Source organism: Schistocerca cancellata, chromosome 3, assembly GCF_023864275.1.
Source record: "Schistocerca cancellata isolate TAMUIC-IGC-003103 chromosome 3, iqSchCanc2.1, whole genome shotgun sequence".
Lineage (NCBI taxonomy): Eukaryota > Metazoa > Arthropoda > Insecta > Orthoptera > Acrididae > Schistocerca > Schistocerca cancellata.
Genome location: NC_064628.1, coordinates 518,618,379 through 518,635,019, shown reverse-complemented (window position 1 = coordinate 518,635,019; position 16,641 = coordinate 518,618,379). Strand labels below are relative to the sequence as shown.

The following is a 16,641-nucleotide window of genomic DNA, read 5'->3' as shown; positions in this document are numbered from 1 at the left end:
AGACACAGATGGTCAAAACAAGTACTCAATTGGAGCCCAATTTACCAAAAAAGACAAGGGGCAAGACCTCTGGATAGATGGGACAGAGACTTAAAGAAGACTGCCAGACTGAACTGGCAACGGGAAGCTCAAGACTGGCAGAAACAGAAGAATCTACAGGAAACCTACGTTGTACGCAGACTCAAAGAGGGCTCATCGCCAAGTGATTGAACTGGCTGATGTTGATTCTAAGCCCATACAGGTTGTACCAGTAAGAATGGTCAATATTCTGGGATATGACAGGAATGATCATTTGAAGCAAAAAGTGTAGTAAACATGGTCTATACAATGCATGCATTTAGTGCTATGAGCACTACTACATCTTCAATAGAATGAAACATTGCTCTTCACTTTCCATATTTTGAAAGGGGCAATATGGGCCAAAATAAGAACAGACTGTTTAGTGAACATGGGGTTTAATATGCATATGCCTATCTCAAGAACTACAAACATTTACTCAGCAGGAGAGGTATGTTTCACAGTAGCAAAGATAAAGATGTGCTCATAGCTCCTAAGATTTATATTTTAAACCCATGTTCACCATACTTTTTTTGCTCCAAATGACCGTTCCTGTTATATCCCTGAATATTGACCATTCCTTCTGGGATACCCTGTATAATAATGATGGTTGCTTTGCAGGAAACAACTCAAGGGCCGGACACCTCCAGATCCTGTTTTGTCTATAAAAGATTGCAGCAGAAGACAGACATGGAATCTCCAAAACTGTAAATGGCAGGGCACCAGTAAAGACAAAACTTAAGACTGATCTGACATATCATACCAACTAAACAGAAACAGGGTAAGGAACTGAACAACATATTGAACAACTTGTAAACCAATCTATTATTCAAGCAACAATTGGATGAATTTAAATTCATACGAACTGCTTGAAAACATTCATTGCTTTCTTCTGGCAAATACAATCACTGCCAGTGTTATACAAATGTTGAGGGAAGAACAACATTGTCTTGAGAGAACAACTGATATCTCATAAACAGAAAGATATATTGACCCAAGTAATTCCCTTGCCATAACTTCCATAGTCGCCGTCCTCAGATGTATGAAGTTAGCATTTGAGTTATTCACAGACATCTGTGTTTAGTTTGACTGAGAAAAGCAGCTAGGGAAGCTGTCAAAATGGGCTATCACTATGCCAACAAATCTTGAAACAACAGAAGGTGGAAATACTTTTGAAGGAAATAGTCGTTTCCAAATGGCATTGAAAGGTTAACTAAATGACAATAGTTCAACTGAATATGCACACCATGTCATACAGCAAAACTTCCTATTTTGTATTCATACTCATTCACAAGAGTTACATTTACATTAGTAGTATTCCATGGATGATGCCTAGGGCATAATCCATATCACTTCAGGCAGGGGGGTTACCTTCATAGTCTCGGATGTTATTGAATTTAGCATGTGTTATAAGTCAGGAGTAAGTAAGACACACATTTTTTTTGCTTTCTTCAAAACAAAAATCCTGCCCTAATATACCAGCCATCAAAGATGACACTGTGAACACCATTCTGAAGATGCAAATTTTGGAAAAATTTTTTAAATGCTGTATTTCTGTAACAGTTCTAGATATTTTGTTAGAGTTTTTTTATTTGAAAGATAATTGCTTTATGATTACAATGGTATCCTCCATTTGGACATATCTGTCAAAGTTCTTTTACTGTTGCCTTTGAATATTTTTTTATAATTTACATTTTTTTTCCAAAAATGCCAAGCCAGAAAAAGTTAGTTTTTTTTCTGTTGATTAGTACCATGTAGTACAATATTCTCTGTAAATGAGAGCTTCCACTTTTAAGTTGAACAGGTTGTATTTTAAAATATTTTTTTTTAACTTTTTCGCTTCCTTTATTGCAGTTATTTCTTCTCACAGTCATTGTTGCAGATATTTTGTTGTAGTTTCTTGTCAGTTTCTTTGTCTTGGTTGTTCATTTCAGTTTTCTGTACTGTAGTTGTTCAGCACTAATTTGTTTACTGAAGAGGCTCCTACGAAGTCTGAGACCATCCAGTGAGTTCTGTGTTTTCGTGAGGAATTTGCCACTTGACACAGTTGCAGTGTGTTTTGTGAAAAAGGACTGCTTGAAATGTCTTCTGACTAGGGCCACAGGAGAGTGAAGTGTGCTGACTATTTGCATATCCATTAGAGAGTGATATATAAGACAAACAAAAAAAAAAAAAAACAGACTTTGTTCAAGTTGGGAATAAGTGTTCTCATTTGAAGACTTTGTTTCAAAGTGAAGACATTTCCAGTGACGATTTTTTGTGTTCTAAATGTTTTGACAGCATAACATCAATGATAGTATCTGAAGCCTCCCATGGTGCAGATGATGCAGATTTTGCATCAGTAGAGAAAGAATTAAATACCCTGAATCAGTCAACTACAGAGGTAGGTGTTAGTCCTATTAAGAAACTGTGGTCAGTTAAGTCGAGTCATAAGCTCTGTTGTTGTTGTTGTTGTTGTGGTCTTCAGTCCTGAGACTGGTTTGATGCAGCTCTCCATGCTACCCTATCCTGTGCAAGTTTCTTCATCTCCCAGTACCTACCGCAACCTACATCCTACATGCTTCTGAATCTGCTTAGTGTATTCATCTCTTGGTCTCCCTCTACGATTTTTACCCTCCATGCTGCCCTCCAATGCTAAATTTGTGATCCCTTGATGCCTCAGAACATGTCCTACCAACCGGTCTCTTCTTCTCGTCAAGTTGTGCCACAAACTCCTCTTCTCCCCAATTCTATTCAATACCTCCTCATTAGTTATGTGATCTACCCATCTAATCTTCAGCATTCTTCTGTAGCACCACATTTCGAAAGCTTCTATTCTCTTCCTGTCCAAACTATTTATCGTCCATGTTTCACTGCCATACATGGCTACACTCCATACAAATACTTTCAGAAACGACTTTCTGACACATCATAAGCTCTATGCACCAAGAAAGTGCAGGGAAATTACTGAAGCTATGGATGAATACACTACAGCAAAGCTGGCCACACTCTTCAAAGTAGAAATTCCATCTTCAGAAGAAAATGAAGCAAAGCACTCTTGCCAGAAATTTTTCACACATATCAATTGAACTGTTGAATACCTAGCAGACAAATCAAGAAATGTTAGGCCTGTAAAAGGAGTCTTTGGAAGACCAGATCCCTGTTATGGTCCTCCTGTAGAAGCAGCTCAAGTTCAAATAGTGCAGTCATTTTATCCGGAAGATAAATGGGAGTGTTCTCGCCAGAGTGCCAACAAAAAAGAAACCACAGCTGTAACAGATGAAGGTCAAAAAGTTGTGAAAGTGACGAGATACATGACTCGCAATATTATAGAAACTTTTGCAATTTATAAGAGCAAAGTTTATAAAAGCAACTATACAACTTCACATACTGGAAGATCAAAATTTTATGCACTACGACCTAAGTGGGTAGTTCCACACCCACCTAGAGATGTCTGTTTATGTGTGTACTGCGCAAATTTTGAACTTTGTGTGGTAATTTTGAAGAGCTTATTGGAGCACGTGACATATGACACCTTGGTTGGGCGTGTGAAGTCATTAGTAGTCTCTGATGTAAAGCAAAAGACTTGTTTGTTTCAAGAATGTGGTGACTGCCCTGGAAAGGAAAGACTATCTTTACAGACCCTTGGCCTGGCAAACATAGCAGATAACTCTGCAGAAATTACATATGCGACATGGGAGGAAAATAAACTAATTAAGAAAACTGTTGCCTTTGACGGTTTCATTGATGAATTTGGTAAATGGTCAGTGAAACCAGCAAGACACCAGCATCTGAAGAAAATGCTACAAGAATACATTGCAGATGTGAAAGGGTGTGTACAGGCTGAAGAACTATGATTAGTGCTTCACTGTCATTTTGCTGAGAACTGGTCTGTAATTCTCTCACAAGGAGTTCAAGGGTATCATTGGAGTAATGACCTCGTTTTGATTTTTACAGGAGTGACATATTTTCAAAACAAGACCACACGTGTTGCAGTTATAAGTGATGACACAGGACATGGCTCAGCACATACTCTGCTAGGAATGCGAAAAATTCTTCAACTGGAAAGAGGGGCACAGAATATCATAATTATTTCTGATGGTGCTCCTAGTCATTTTAAAAATCATTACCATCTGTTTGAATTGAGTAAGTCGCTTGTGCCAACTGACTGGATATACAGTGCTACTGATCATGGGAAGGGGGCTTGTGATGGTGTAGGAGGCCTGCTGACGCACCATGCTACAAAACAATCTTTCCAGACCAAATACAGCTGTGATTCAGAATGCTGAGGATTTTACGAGAGTCATGAAATCTTACACATCCACAGCCCTCATTCTTTTGTCAAAAGAGGAAATCGAAGAATTCTGTGAACAGAAAAAAGAAGAATGGTCCAAACGAAACTACTCATGTGAAAGGAATTCAGAAGACACATTTTTGGACTCAAAACGATGGGCGAACTCATCCTCCATGCACTTTAAAGAGCAAGAAGAAGCAATTTCGTTCATTTGGCCAACACCTCAGAAACAGTAGGATAATATTCAGATTCACAACCTGAGGAGGAGGATGTTTATGGCGTGTGTGTATGATTGTGACTGGTGGATTGCAGAGATTATAGACTTCTGTTATTAGTTAAGCAAAATTGTAGTGAACTTTATGCTACCACATTGACCAGCTGCTGGAAGGACAGTAGCAATGCAATCAGTAGTCACTTCCTGTTCACAATGTTTTGAAGATTGTAAGTGCTCCAGTTCCTATTGGTTCAACAGGAAGGCATTACTCTATATCAAAGGAAGATACTGAAGCAGTGGAACACATTTTTAGTTCATTGACTGGCTAAATTCAGTACAAAACAAAGTGCACATAAGTTGTATAAATTGAAACCTTTATGTCTTTGGAACTTTCACATACATTCTGGAACCATTTAAAATGCTTGAAAAAATGAGTCTCTTACTCATCTTTCAAAACTAAAATCATGTTTTGATTTTTACGTGCCTGTTATGTGATAACGTGGTAATAAAACAGGTTTTATGTATGGCAAAAATTTCAATTGTTTATAAAACCTGTTCATCCTAAAAGTGCAAGCTCTAATTTTCAGGGAATGTAGAACTATATGGTACTAAACACCACGAAAAAATAAAATTTTTATAGATTGGCATTATTGAAAAAAAATTTTTTCCCATAAACTATTAAAAAAAGTTCAGAATGCTATAGTAAAAGAACTTTGACAGTAAGTCCAAAAAGAGGATTTCTTCGTAATCATAAAGCAATTATCTTTCAAATTAAAAAACCAACAAAATATCTAGAACTGTTCCACAGATACGGCATTTTAAATTTTATTCCAAAATTCACATCTTCAAAATGGTATGCGCAGTGTCATCTTTGGAGGGCTGTATCTCGGAGCAGATTTTTTTTTTTTTTTTTTTTAGAAAACAAAAAAAACATGTGTTCCTTTACTTAGTCCTTCATTTTAACATTTGATAAATTCAATAACATCCGAGACCATGAAAGTAAGATTTTTTCCTAGCATGCCTGAATTGATATGGACTATGCCCAAGGAGAGTTGTCTCTGGGATGTAGAAATAGTCCAAGATGCACATTTTATTTAAGTGTGAATCAGTGAAATGACACTTCATTGCTTTACAATGCTAATTCAAATTAGGAATTAACTTAAAACATTAAATTTATGAGATTCTATGAAGTTACTCTCCAGTGGAGTAGGACTTGCCAAAGAGAAATTCCTTTAACTCAGTGTTAAAGTAGCCTACATCATATTATCTATAAGGAGCAGTCAATAAAAATGAGACATCTGAAAAAAACTAAGTGAACTGATTATTATTTCAAAAGCAACTGTTAACAATTTATCCAAGTGTGAGACACAGTGGTCAGTTCCTTCATGGGAAAAAAAAAAAAAAAAAAAAAAAAACCATGATTGTATCCAGGCACATATATCTCCCTTCCAGGGAAATGTATGGCCACAAATGTCTTTCTTTAGGGCTCCAAAAATATGGATCATACGGGGAGAGATACGAACTGTATGGAGGATGTGTAAGGGCTTTCTAGTGAAACTTCTGCAGTGCAGTTGAAATAAACTTGGATCCCATAAATGATATCCCCAGTCAGAAGAATCTCCTCTGCTTACACTGGTTGAATTACTAAATATAACTACATGTATTCTTTTCGCTAGACATGACATTATCCACCGGTTCGCTAAGATATTAGCGATTCCTGAGTTTATTTAGGAGAATATAGTACTTAGAGATTATTTTGGAGAATGTAGTGAGCAACACAGTCAAATGCATTGGACAGGTCACCAAAAAATACCAATTGGTGCTATTTTGTTATTTAATGCTTGAAAATTTTGTGAGTGAATGTGAAAATGGCTTCCTTAGTTGAACAACTCTTCCAATATCAATACTGTTATATACTGGGATACTATTGTTGCTCGGGTGAGATACTATTTTAACTTACATAACTTTTTCAAAGATTTTAGAAAATTATCTCGGTAGTGAAATAGATGAGCAGTTAATGACATCTCTCCTATTACCTTTCTTGCAGAAGGCTCTGACAATGGCATTTTTTGATCTCTCTTTCAGAAGTGCTCCGAGCTAGTGATGTGTGACCCATTTAAAATACGGCATGGCTTCTTATAAGGGAGCAAATCTTTTGCGCAGTTTTAGAGACCTTCAAATCCAGACGAGCTTTTATTTTTGAAACAGTATATAATTTTCTTAATTTCAGAAGGAAAAGTTGGTGATGCATTCACATGGCCAAAATTTGTGGGAGTTGCTTTTTGAATGTAGCACAGTTTTTCAGAATTTATCTCACAGTTTTAGTTATTACACCTATTAATAAAAAGTACTTTACAGATAATGTAGCATAGACCTTGGAGTATGCTACTAATCAACCATCTATATCTACACAATCTGTGAACTACTGTAAAGTGCATGACAGTGGGTACATGCCATTGTATGAGTTAATAGGGCTTCTCCCTTTCCATTCATGAATGCAGCATAGGAAGAATAATTTGTTCAATACACCTGTGCATACTGAAATTAATCTAATCTTGTTCTCACAATCCCTATGGGATCGATATGTAGATAGTTGTAGTATATTCCTAGAGTAATCATTTAAGGCCAGTTCTTGAAACGTTGTTAGTAGACTTTCTCTGGGTAGTTTACATCTTCAAGAGTCTTCAGTTCAGTTTCTTCAGGCTCTCTCTGACACTCTCACATCGATCAAACAAGCTTAATTCTGCTTTCAAATAGTCGTCTACAACGGTAACCCAGGAGTATGTCCCCAATTTAATTCTCACACCACTGAAGAAGATGAGTGAAACAGAAACTGCCGTGCGGAGTGACTGCACGGTTAGTCCTATTTGGTAAGGATCCCACATGCTTCAGCACTATTCTGGGTGAGTTGCACAAGTGATCTACAAGCAGTCTCCTTTGTAGACTGATTTCAGTTCCCCATATTCGGGTCAACCGAAGCGTCCGATCCCACTCGTCGGCTTTGACCCGTGACATAAGGCTGTTTTGGTGTGTGACGTCACGACGCCGCGGAATTTAGTTTGTGAGAGTGGCGTGTTTGTAGGTGTCGTATTGATGCGATCGGTGGTGCTCTCTGGTGGTGTTAGGTGATGGTTTTGGTTTAGTTTGCGAGTTTGGCGTCGTGTGTGAATTGCGTTTTTTATGTCTTTGGTAGGTACGGATATGACTGACAGGATCAACAGTTTTCAGTTGTCTGCTATGATGGGGGACAGTGCGTTGTCTCTAATAAAATTTCTTCAACTATTCGGATTTTTGGATGAAGTCATGAAGTGTTCAGTATGTCGTGAAGAAATGAGGCTTACTTAAAGTTCCGGCGTCGCGGACCAGGGACGGCTGTATGTGGAGATGTTGTAAGGATAACAGGTCAGGGGAAGTGTTCGATCCGAATGTGTGGCTGTGAATGTTGGGAGCTGCTGTTGAGCTATGTAGGTCAAGGGAAGTGTTCGATCCCAATTTATGGGATCGGGAGCTGCTGTTGAGCTATATAGGTCAAGGGAAGTGGCCGATTCCAGATGATATTGTGTTTAGTGGTATTTGGGGAGTTTTGTGATGTCTGTTTTTTTTCGTTGTTTTGCATGGTTTTGTATGGGGGTGGGTGTCTAAATTTGTTTATATTTAGTTTGTCCCCACCCAAAAAACCCCTATTTGCCGCGCTTGTCCCGTTAGTGTCATTAGGCTTTTTGTGGAACGTGTGTGTGTTTGTTTCTCGATGTATTTTCGTCCTCATAATGTGTACGTAACGACTTTATATGCGCCATATTCGAATCGTGGTTTATGGTCGTTTCCGCCATATTTGTGACGTCATGGGTCAAAGCAGACGGGCGGGATCGGACGCTTCCGTATTTCCCCATATTCTACCAAAAAATAAAAAGTCTACAACCTGCTTTATCCAAGCAGAGCCTATGTAAGCATTTAATTTTTATATCCCAGGTATTTGTATGAGTTAACTGAATGTAACCTCAATGATACTAAAGTAATAGAATACTATATTATTTCATTTTGTGAAGTGCACACTTTTTATGTTTCTCAACATTTGAAGCAAGTTGCCAGTTTTAGAACCACTTTAAAACCTAATCAAGATTGGACTTAACATTTACGCATGTTTTTTTCAGACAACATTTCATTAAAGAGAACTGCATCCTCTGCAAAAAGTCTGAGGTTACTATTAACATTTTCAGTGAGGTTGGGTTTAATATGAATATGTTTTTAAAATACATGATGGTTGACATGGAGGAGGGTGTTCTGTTTGAGATACCTCATTATGTTGGAGTTCAGATTAAGTTATCAGATTCTGCAAGAAATGGATGTCAAGGATACTGGATGGTAGTTTTGTGAATCGCTTCTGCTACACTTCGTGTAGATAGGTGTGACCTGTTCTTTCTTCCAACTACTAGGCAAGGCTTTTTGTTCAAGGGATCTATGACAAATTATAGTTAACAGGTAGGCTAACTCAGCTGTAAATACAGTAGACCTATAGAAACTGATAGGGATTCCATCAGGCCCTAGGGCTTTGTTCAATTTTAATAGCTACAGATATTTTAATATTCTGTTTCAAAAACGTGTGTGAAGTCCTAAGGGACCAAACTGCTGAGGTCATCAGTTCCCAGACTCAGGCACTACTTACTAACACATTCACCCATGCCTGAGGGAGGACTCGGACCTCCAACAAGGGGGGGGCCACACAATCCGTGACATGGCGTCTCAAACCTTGCAGCCACTCCACGCAGCAATTTCTGTTTCACTCATCTTCTACATCTACATCTACATTTATACTCCGCAAGGCACCCAACGGTGTGTGGCAGGGGCACTTTACATGCCACTGTCATTACCTCCCTTTTCTGTTCCAGTCGCGTATGGTTCGCGGAAGAACAACTGTCTGAAAGTCTCCGTGCATGCTCGAATCTCTCTAATTTTACATTCGTGATCTCCTCGGGAGGTAGAAGTAGGGGGAAGCAATATATTCGATACCTCATCCAGAAACGCACCCTCTCGAAACCTGACGAGCAAGCTACACCGCGATGCAGAGCGCCTCTCTTGCAGAGTCTGCCACTTGAGTTTGCTAAACATCTCCGTAGCACTATCACGGTTACCAAATAACCCTGTGACGAAACACGCCGCTCTTCTTTGGATCTTCTCTATCTCCTCCGTCAACCCGATCTGGTACGGATCCCACACTAATGAGCAATACTCAAGTATAGGTCGAACGAGTGTTTTGTAAGCCACCTCCTTTGTTGATGGACTACATTTTCTAAGGACTCTCCCAATGAATCTCAACCTGGTACCCACCTTACCAACAATTAATTTTATATGATCATTCCACTTCAAATCATTCTGCACGCATATTCCCAGATATTTTCAGAAGTAACTGCTACCAGTGTTTGTTCCGCTATCATATAATCATACAATAAAGGATCCTTCTTTCTATGTATTCGCAATACATTACATTTGTCTATGTTAAGAGTCAGTTCTTCTTCAGTGGTGTGATATTAAACTGGGGAGATATTCCAGAGTTTCCTTTGTAGACGACTATTTGAAAGCAGAATTAAGCATTTCTCCTTTGCTAGTCTCAACTAGATTAACTACGTGTTTTGTGAAAGATCTTCCGACAATATTCTGCTATAGCTTATCTGGTGACGCTCTAATTATGAGTGAGCCAGTTCAAATCATTGTAGTGGAAGAATTTTTCACGGCCAGTATTTGGATGGCATAGGTAGGTAGGTGTTATGTTCACGATCACCAGCCCTTGCGCCAATAACCTGGTTTAAATACCAAACTTCTCCTTCTCATGAAGGAGGGCATGTTACATTGTTGAAGGTGATCCATCCTTGCGGACGTAAAGCTTGGCGGCCCCCTGGTGCTGTTCGCGAGGAGTGCGCTATGTACCCATACCGGATTTTACCATCTTGCATCATATAATAATAACACAACACAAATTTTAGACACACACATAGTATAACAAATATTGTAATCGATCAAGCTGCGAATATACAAACAAAAGAAAAATTGTCTGCTAAGACAAGTCACTGAAGCTTTCCCCATTGCTCTCTTGACTTGCGAACGTTTCACTCATCATCTCCTATCTACAGCATTATGCTTTGTTTCTATACTGTCCTCACATTCGTCGGCCTCGTCATCTTTCAACAAGATTGTTACCGTCCAACGTCCCCTAGACTTACAACACCCTACAAATCATTCCTCTCACCACGCTCAAGATTTCGAAGAGAGAAGTGTTATTTTCCAACCAGCATCCACATTCCGCCCAACGAGAGCAGTGTGGGTTTCAACAATCGAACATCTACGAACTAAGAACACAAAAAACATAAATACTGTTGATACCCTAATTCCACATACCCAGTAGCTGACATCAAACCAAACCACGCTCCTTTCCACACAATTCAAAACACATTACAAGGTTACATGCAGAAGCACGTGTGTTTACGACAACAAATCAAAGATCGCATGAAACTAACACACTTCTTTTACGGCGTAAGTACAATATCGATTTCAGTGACACGGCCAGTTCACGATCTGTCTGCACAAGAAGTCTGTCCACACCAATTATATGCACACAGATCGTAGCGTGTGGACAGGAGATTTCCTAGCGGAAACCTGGAAGTTGGAGAGTTGAGCAAAGCTCCTCAAATTTGTGAGCGGGAATCACATCATCGCAAACAAGGCTGAGCAAGTGGGTAGGAGATCACCACAAATCTGGTACGCAAAAAATATTAGTGTCCTTTGTCTGTTTAGTCTTTTTTTTATTTGTCTTTGTGCACACAGTGAATTCTAAAAATGTTGACACACATCAGAGCTAAAGGGAGCTCTTTACTGAATTTATGCAAATATACAGGAGTTTATTCATTTATTTATTTATATCCCATAAATCCAATACTGCGAGGCATTCGCATGGATGTAAGACGTGTCAGAATTATTACAAATAATACAAAAGGAATAACATAAAAGTACCTCTTGCAAGAGGATATCTGGTATAAGACAAAATACCCATTGATAGGTATAGAAAAAATTACATTAAAAAAATTGTAGATCTTAATAGCTAAATGAAAGACACAGTAATGTTAACAGTGATTGTGAGTATCGTAATGCACAATAGCACATCAAATTAGTAAATAAAAAAATGAATTACAGTTAACTCTACTGAAATATTCTTCTACCGAATAGAAGGAATTATCTAATAAATACTGTTTGAGCTGTTGTTTAAATTTGGGAAGCTTGTGGATAAGTAATTTCAGTGATGGTGGGAGAGCATTGAACACATTGCAGCTCATGTAATGGACTCCTTTTTGTACAATAGTAAGGTTTTTTGATTCATAATGGAGGTCCATCTTCCTCTTGGTATTGTGGGTATGGTATGATTCATTGGTTTTGTATTATTGTCAATTTTTACCGATGAAACATAACAGGGAGTAGATATATTGGCATGCAGTTGTCAGTATCCCTAATTATCTGAAAAGGTTCCTACAAGAATGTCTAGGCTGGACTCCGCTCATTATCCTAATAACTATCTTTTGGGCAATGAATATGTTTTTGGATAGTGGCTGATTACCCCAGCAAACTATGCCATACAGCAATAGTGCATGGAAATAACTAAAATAAGTTGTTTTTGTGGTGTTTCAGTCACATACAGTGGAAATAATACGAACAGCGAATGTTGCTGAGCTGAGTTTTTTGTGGAGGTGCAAAATATGTTCAGACCATTTTAGACTGTTATCAATGTGTACACTCAGAAACTTGGTTGACTCAACTTGTAGTAACTCACTACCATTCAATGTAATACTTAACTGATCCTCAACTTTTTTCCTTACTTGGGAATGTACAAACTGGGTCTTATTAACATTTAGTGATAACCCATTATTTACAAACCAATTACATACTTCACTAAAGACAATATTGGCCGATTCCTCAATATTGAGGTTGAGAGTTTTCTTGATGAGGATAGGGGTGTCATCAGCAGAAAGAGTAAAGTGAGTTTTAAAGCTAGTATGCAAGGGAAGGTCATTGATAAAGATGAGGAAGAGAAGGGGGCCAAGTACAGAGCCCTGAGGAACACCACAGCCAATAGAGCCCCACCTAGATGACACAGAGTACCCCTCAGAGTCGTTCAACATGACCTTCTGCTTTCTTCCACCTAGGTAGGATTTAACCCGTGAGCCAACTGAGCCACTTATACCATAATCTTCAGCCTTTCATGATTAACACTATCAAAGGCCTTGGAAAGGTCACAGAAGATATCAACAGGAGATAATTTATTATTAAAAGACTCTAAGATTTGATAGGTAAAGGAAAAAATAGCTTGTTCTGTTGATACACCCTGTTGAAATCCGAACTGGCTACTGTTTATTTATTTATTATTTATTTAAATGTCAAGTTCCGTAGGACCAAACTGAGGAGCAAATCTCCAAGGTCATGGAACGTGTCAGTACATGAACTTACAACATAAAAAGTAATAACAGATAAAAATAAATGTTCATGAACCTGAAAGAAAATCAGTCCATAAGTTTAAGCAAACGCTATCAGCAATACAATGAGAATCATCTTAATTTTTCAAGGAACTCCTCAACAGAGTAGAAGGAGTGACCCATGAGGAAACTCTTCAGTTTCGAATTGAAAGCGCGTGGATTACTGCTAAGATTTTTGAATTCGAGTGGCAGCTTATTGAAAATGGATGCAGCAGTATACTGCACACATTTTTGCACAAGAGTTAAGGAAGTCCGATCCAAATGGAGGTTTGTTTTCTGCGGAGTATTAACCGAGTGAAAACTGCTTATTCTTGGAAATAAACTAATATTAGTAACAAGAAACGACAATAAGGAATATACATATTGAGAGGTCAATGTCAAAATACCCAGACTCGTGAAAAAAGGTCAACAAGAGGTTCGTGAACTCACACCACTTATTGCCCGAACCGCCCGTTTCTGAGCCAAAAATATCCTTCTAGAATGGGAAGAGTTACCTCAAAACATAATACCATACGACATAAGTGAATGAAAATGAGCAAAGTAGACTAATTTACGTGTCGAAATATCACTCACTTTCGATACCGTTCGAATAGTGAAAATGGCAGTATTAAGTCTTTGAACAAGATCCTGAACGTGGGCTTTCAACGACAGCTTACTATCTGTCTGAGCACCCAGGAATTTGAACTGTTCAGTTTCACTAATCATATGCCCGTTCTGTGAGATTAAAACGTCAGGTTTTGTTGAATTGTGTGTTAGGAACTGTAAAAACTGAGTCTTACTGTGATTTAACGTTAGTTTATTTTCTACAAGCCATGAACTGAGGTCGTGTACTGCTCTACTTGGAACTGAGTCAATGTTGCACACAACATCCTTTACTACCAAGCTAGTGTCATCAGCAAACAGAAATATTTTAGAGTTACCCATAATACTAGAGGGCATATCATTTATATAAATAAGGAACAGGAGCGGCCCCAACACTGATCCCTGGGGCACCCCCCACTTGACAGTACCCCACTCAGATCCCACATCACAGCCATTGTCAACATTGTGAATAATGACCTTTTGCTGCCTGTTGCTAAAGTAAGGGGTGAACCAATTGTGAGCTACTCCCCTTATTCCGTAATGGTCCAACTTCTGGAGAAATATTGTGTGATCAACACAGTCAAATGCCTTTGTTAAATCAAAAAATACGCCAAGCGTTCGAAACTTTTTGTTTAGCCCGCCCAGTACCTCACAGAGAAAAGAGAATATAGCATTTTCAGTTGTCAAACGACTTCTAAAGCCGAACTGTACATTTGATAGCAAATCGTGTGATATAAAATGATCAATTAACCTTACATACACAGCCTTTTCGATAACTTTTGCAAACACTGATGGCATAGAAATAGGTCTAAAATTATCTAAATTATCCCTTTCTCCCATTTTATAAAGCGGCTTTACTACTGAGTACTTTAATCGCTCAGGAAACTGACCATTCCTAAAGGAAAAATTACAAATATGGCTAAATACAGGGCTAACATATGCAGCACAGTACTTTAATATTCTACTAGACACTCCATCATAACCATGAGAGTCCTTAGTCTTCAGTGATTTGATTATTGTCTCAATCTCCCTCTTGTCTGTATTGCAGAGGAGTATTTTAGACGTCAATCTCAAAAAAGGCATTTGCTAAGAAATTTATATGATTTCCTGTAGATACTAAATTTTTATTTAATTCACCAGCAATGCTCAGAAAATGGTTGTTAAATACTGTACATATATCTGATTTATCAGTAACAGAAATATTATTACTGCAAACTGACTTTATATCGTCAACCTTGTGCTGCTGACCAGACACTTCCTTCACAACTGACCATATGGCTTTAATTTTATCCTGTGAATTAGCTATTTCATTTGCATACCAAATACTTTTTGCCTTGCTAATAACATTTTTAAGCACCTTACAATACTGCCATCTTGGGTTGTTGGGTGTTCTGCCGGATATCTGCGTTGTACTTGCACGATATTTCAGTCACGTAGCTTGTGGCCTTCATCAGGTGCGACCTGAGACTGCTCCTCGAATGGACCTGGTCCAGTATTTATGCCTATGGCTTTTCCCCTCCACCAACGGCTGCAGGCGCTTCCTCTGTGGTCTGCGCCCATTCCCTGCGACTTGCTGGAGCGTTGCTGCTCCGTTTTCCGTCCGCTGCGGTTCTAAGTGTTCCCTCTGCGGTCCGCGCCCACCAAACCCGCTCCTGGGGGTTTCATCTACGGTCTGGGGTACCAAGCGTTCCCCCTGCGGTTCGCGCCCGCTCACCACGACCTGTTGGAGCGTTGCCGCTCCGTTTTTCGTCCGCTGCGACTCTGGATGTTCCCTCTGTGGTCCGCGCCCACCAGTCCCACTTCTGGGTGTTCCATCTTCGGTCTGGTGCGCCTGGCGGTCCGTTAGGGGCTCGTTTTCCATCTCCATGTCTCTGGTTCTTCTGTTTGTGTAGTGTTGCAGCTGGGCCCGTTGCCCCTTTAACAATTCCAGAGCCGGATCCCAGGCTCTGCTTAACTGGTACCTTGTGTCACGGTTCATAAGATCGTCAGCCATTTTAATTTCTATCGATTCTCTTATAACACTGTCCCAAAATCTGGGTGTTTGTGCTAGAATCTTAGTATCCTCATACTTCATGGCATGATCTAGTTCTAGACAGTGTTCAGCAATGGCTGACTTAGTCACCTGTCTTAATCTAGTGTGCCTCTGATGTTCTTTGCACCTGATCTCCACAGTTCTTGTCGTCTGGCCAATGTAGGACATGCCACATTGACAAGGTATATTGTAAATCCCTGGTTTTCGTAACCCCAGGTCGTCTTTGACACTCCCCAGCAGTCCCCCAATCTTGTTGGAAGGACAGAAAACACACTTGATATTGTGTTTACGGAGGATCCTACTGATTCTGGCAGAAACAGAGCCAGCATAGGGCAGATATGCCACCTTCTTTGCTTCAGCTTGGTCTTCTTCAGGAACCTGTGGTATAGTGGCTGGTTGGAGTTCCCTCTCAATTTGTCTGTCCATGTATCCATTCTTGAAGAAAACTGTTTTGAGACGTTCTATCTTTATAGGTAGATTCTCTTGGTCTGACAGGGCACGTGCTCTGTGGACCAAAGTCTTCAGAACCCCATTCTTCTGTGCAGGGTGGTGACAGATGCTGGTCTGCAGATATAAATCAGTGTGTGTTGGTTTTCGGTACACACTGTGGCCAATTGATCCATCTGCTTTCCTCTGGACTAGTACATCCAGAAATGGCAGCTGGCCATTCTTCTCCAGTTCCATGGTGAACTTGATATTAGGGTGGCATGAGTTAAGATGTTCAAGAAACTCATTGAGCCTGTCCATCCCATGTGGCCAGATCACGAAGGTGTCATCCACATACCTAAGGAAGCATGTGGGTTTAAATGTGGCTGTCTCCAATGCCCTCTCCTCAAAACTCTCCATAAACATGTTGGCAACCACAGGGGACAGTGGGCTGCCCATAGCTACACCTTCAGTTTGTTCGTAATATTGGTTTCTGTACAGGAAATACGTGGATGTCAGTGTATGACTGAACAGGTCCAACAGA

The 16,641-nt window shown here is 39.4% G+C and overlaps 1 protein-coding gene across 1 annotated transcript in view; it reads right to left on the bottom strand.

The window, feature by feature from the left end:
• Positions 1-11,087, bottom strand: part of LOC126176769 (uncharacterized protein C7orf50) — a 47,556-nt gene extending 36,469 nt beyond the window's left edge. Inside the window, exon 1 of the mRNA XM_049923939.1 lies at positions 10,935-11,087. Within this exon, the coding sequence (XP_049779896.1) occupies positions 10,935-10,948 (14 nt within the window). The 5' untranslated portion in view covers positions 10,949-11,087. The remainder of the gene's footprint in view (positions 1-10,934) is intronic.
• Between the last annotated feature and the right edge of the window lie 5,554 nt (positions 11,088-16,641).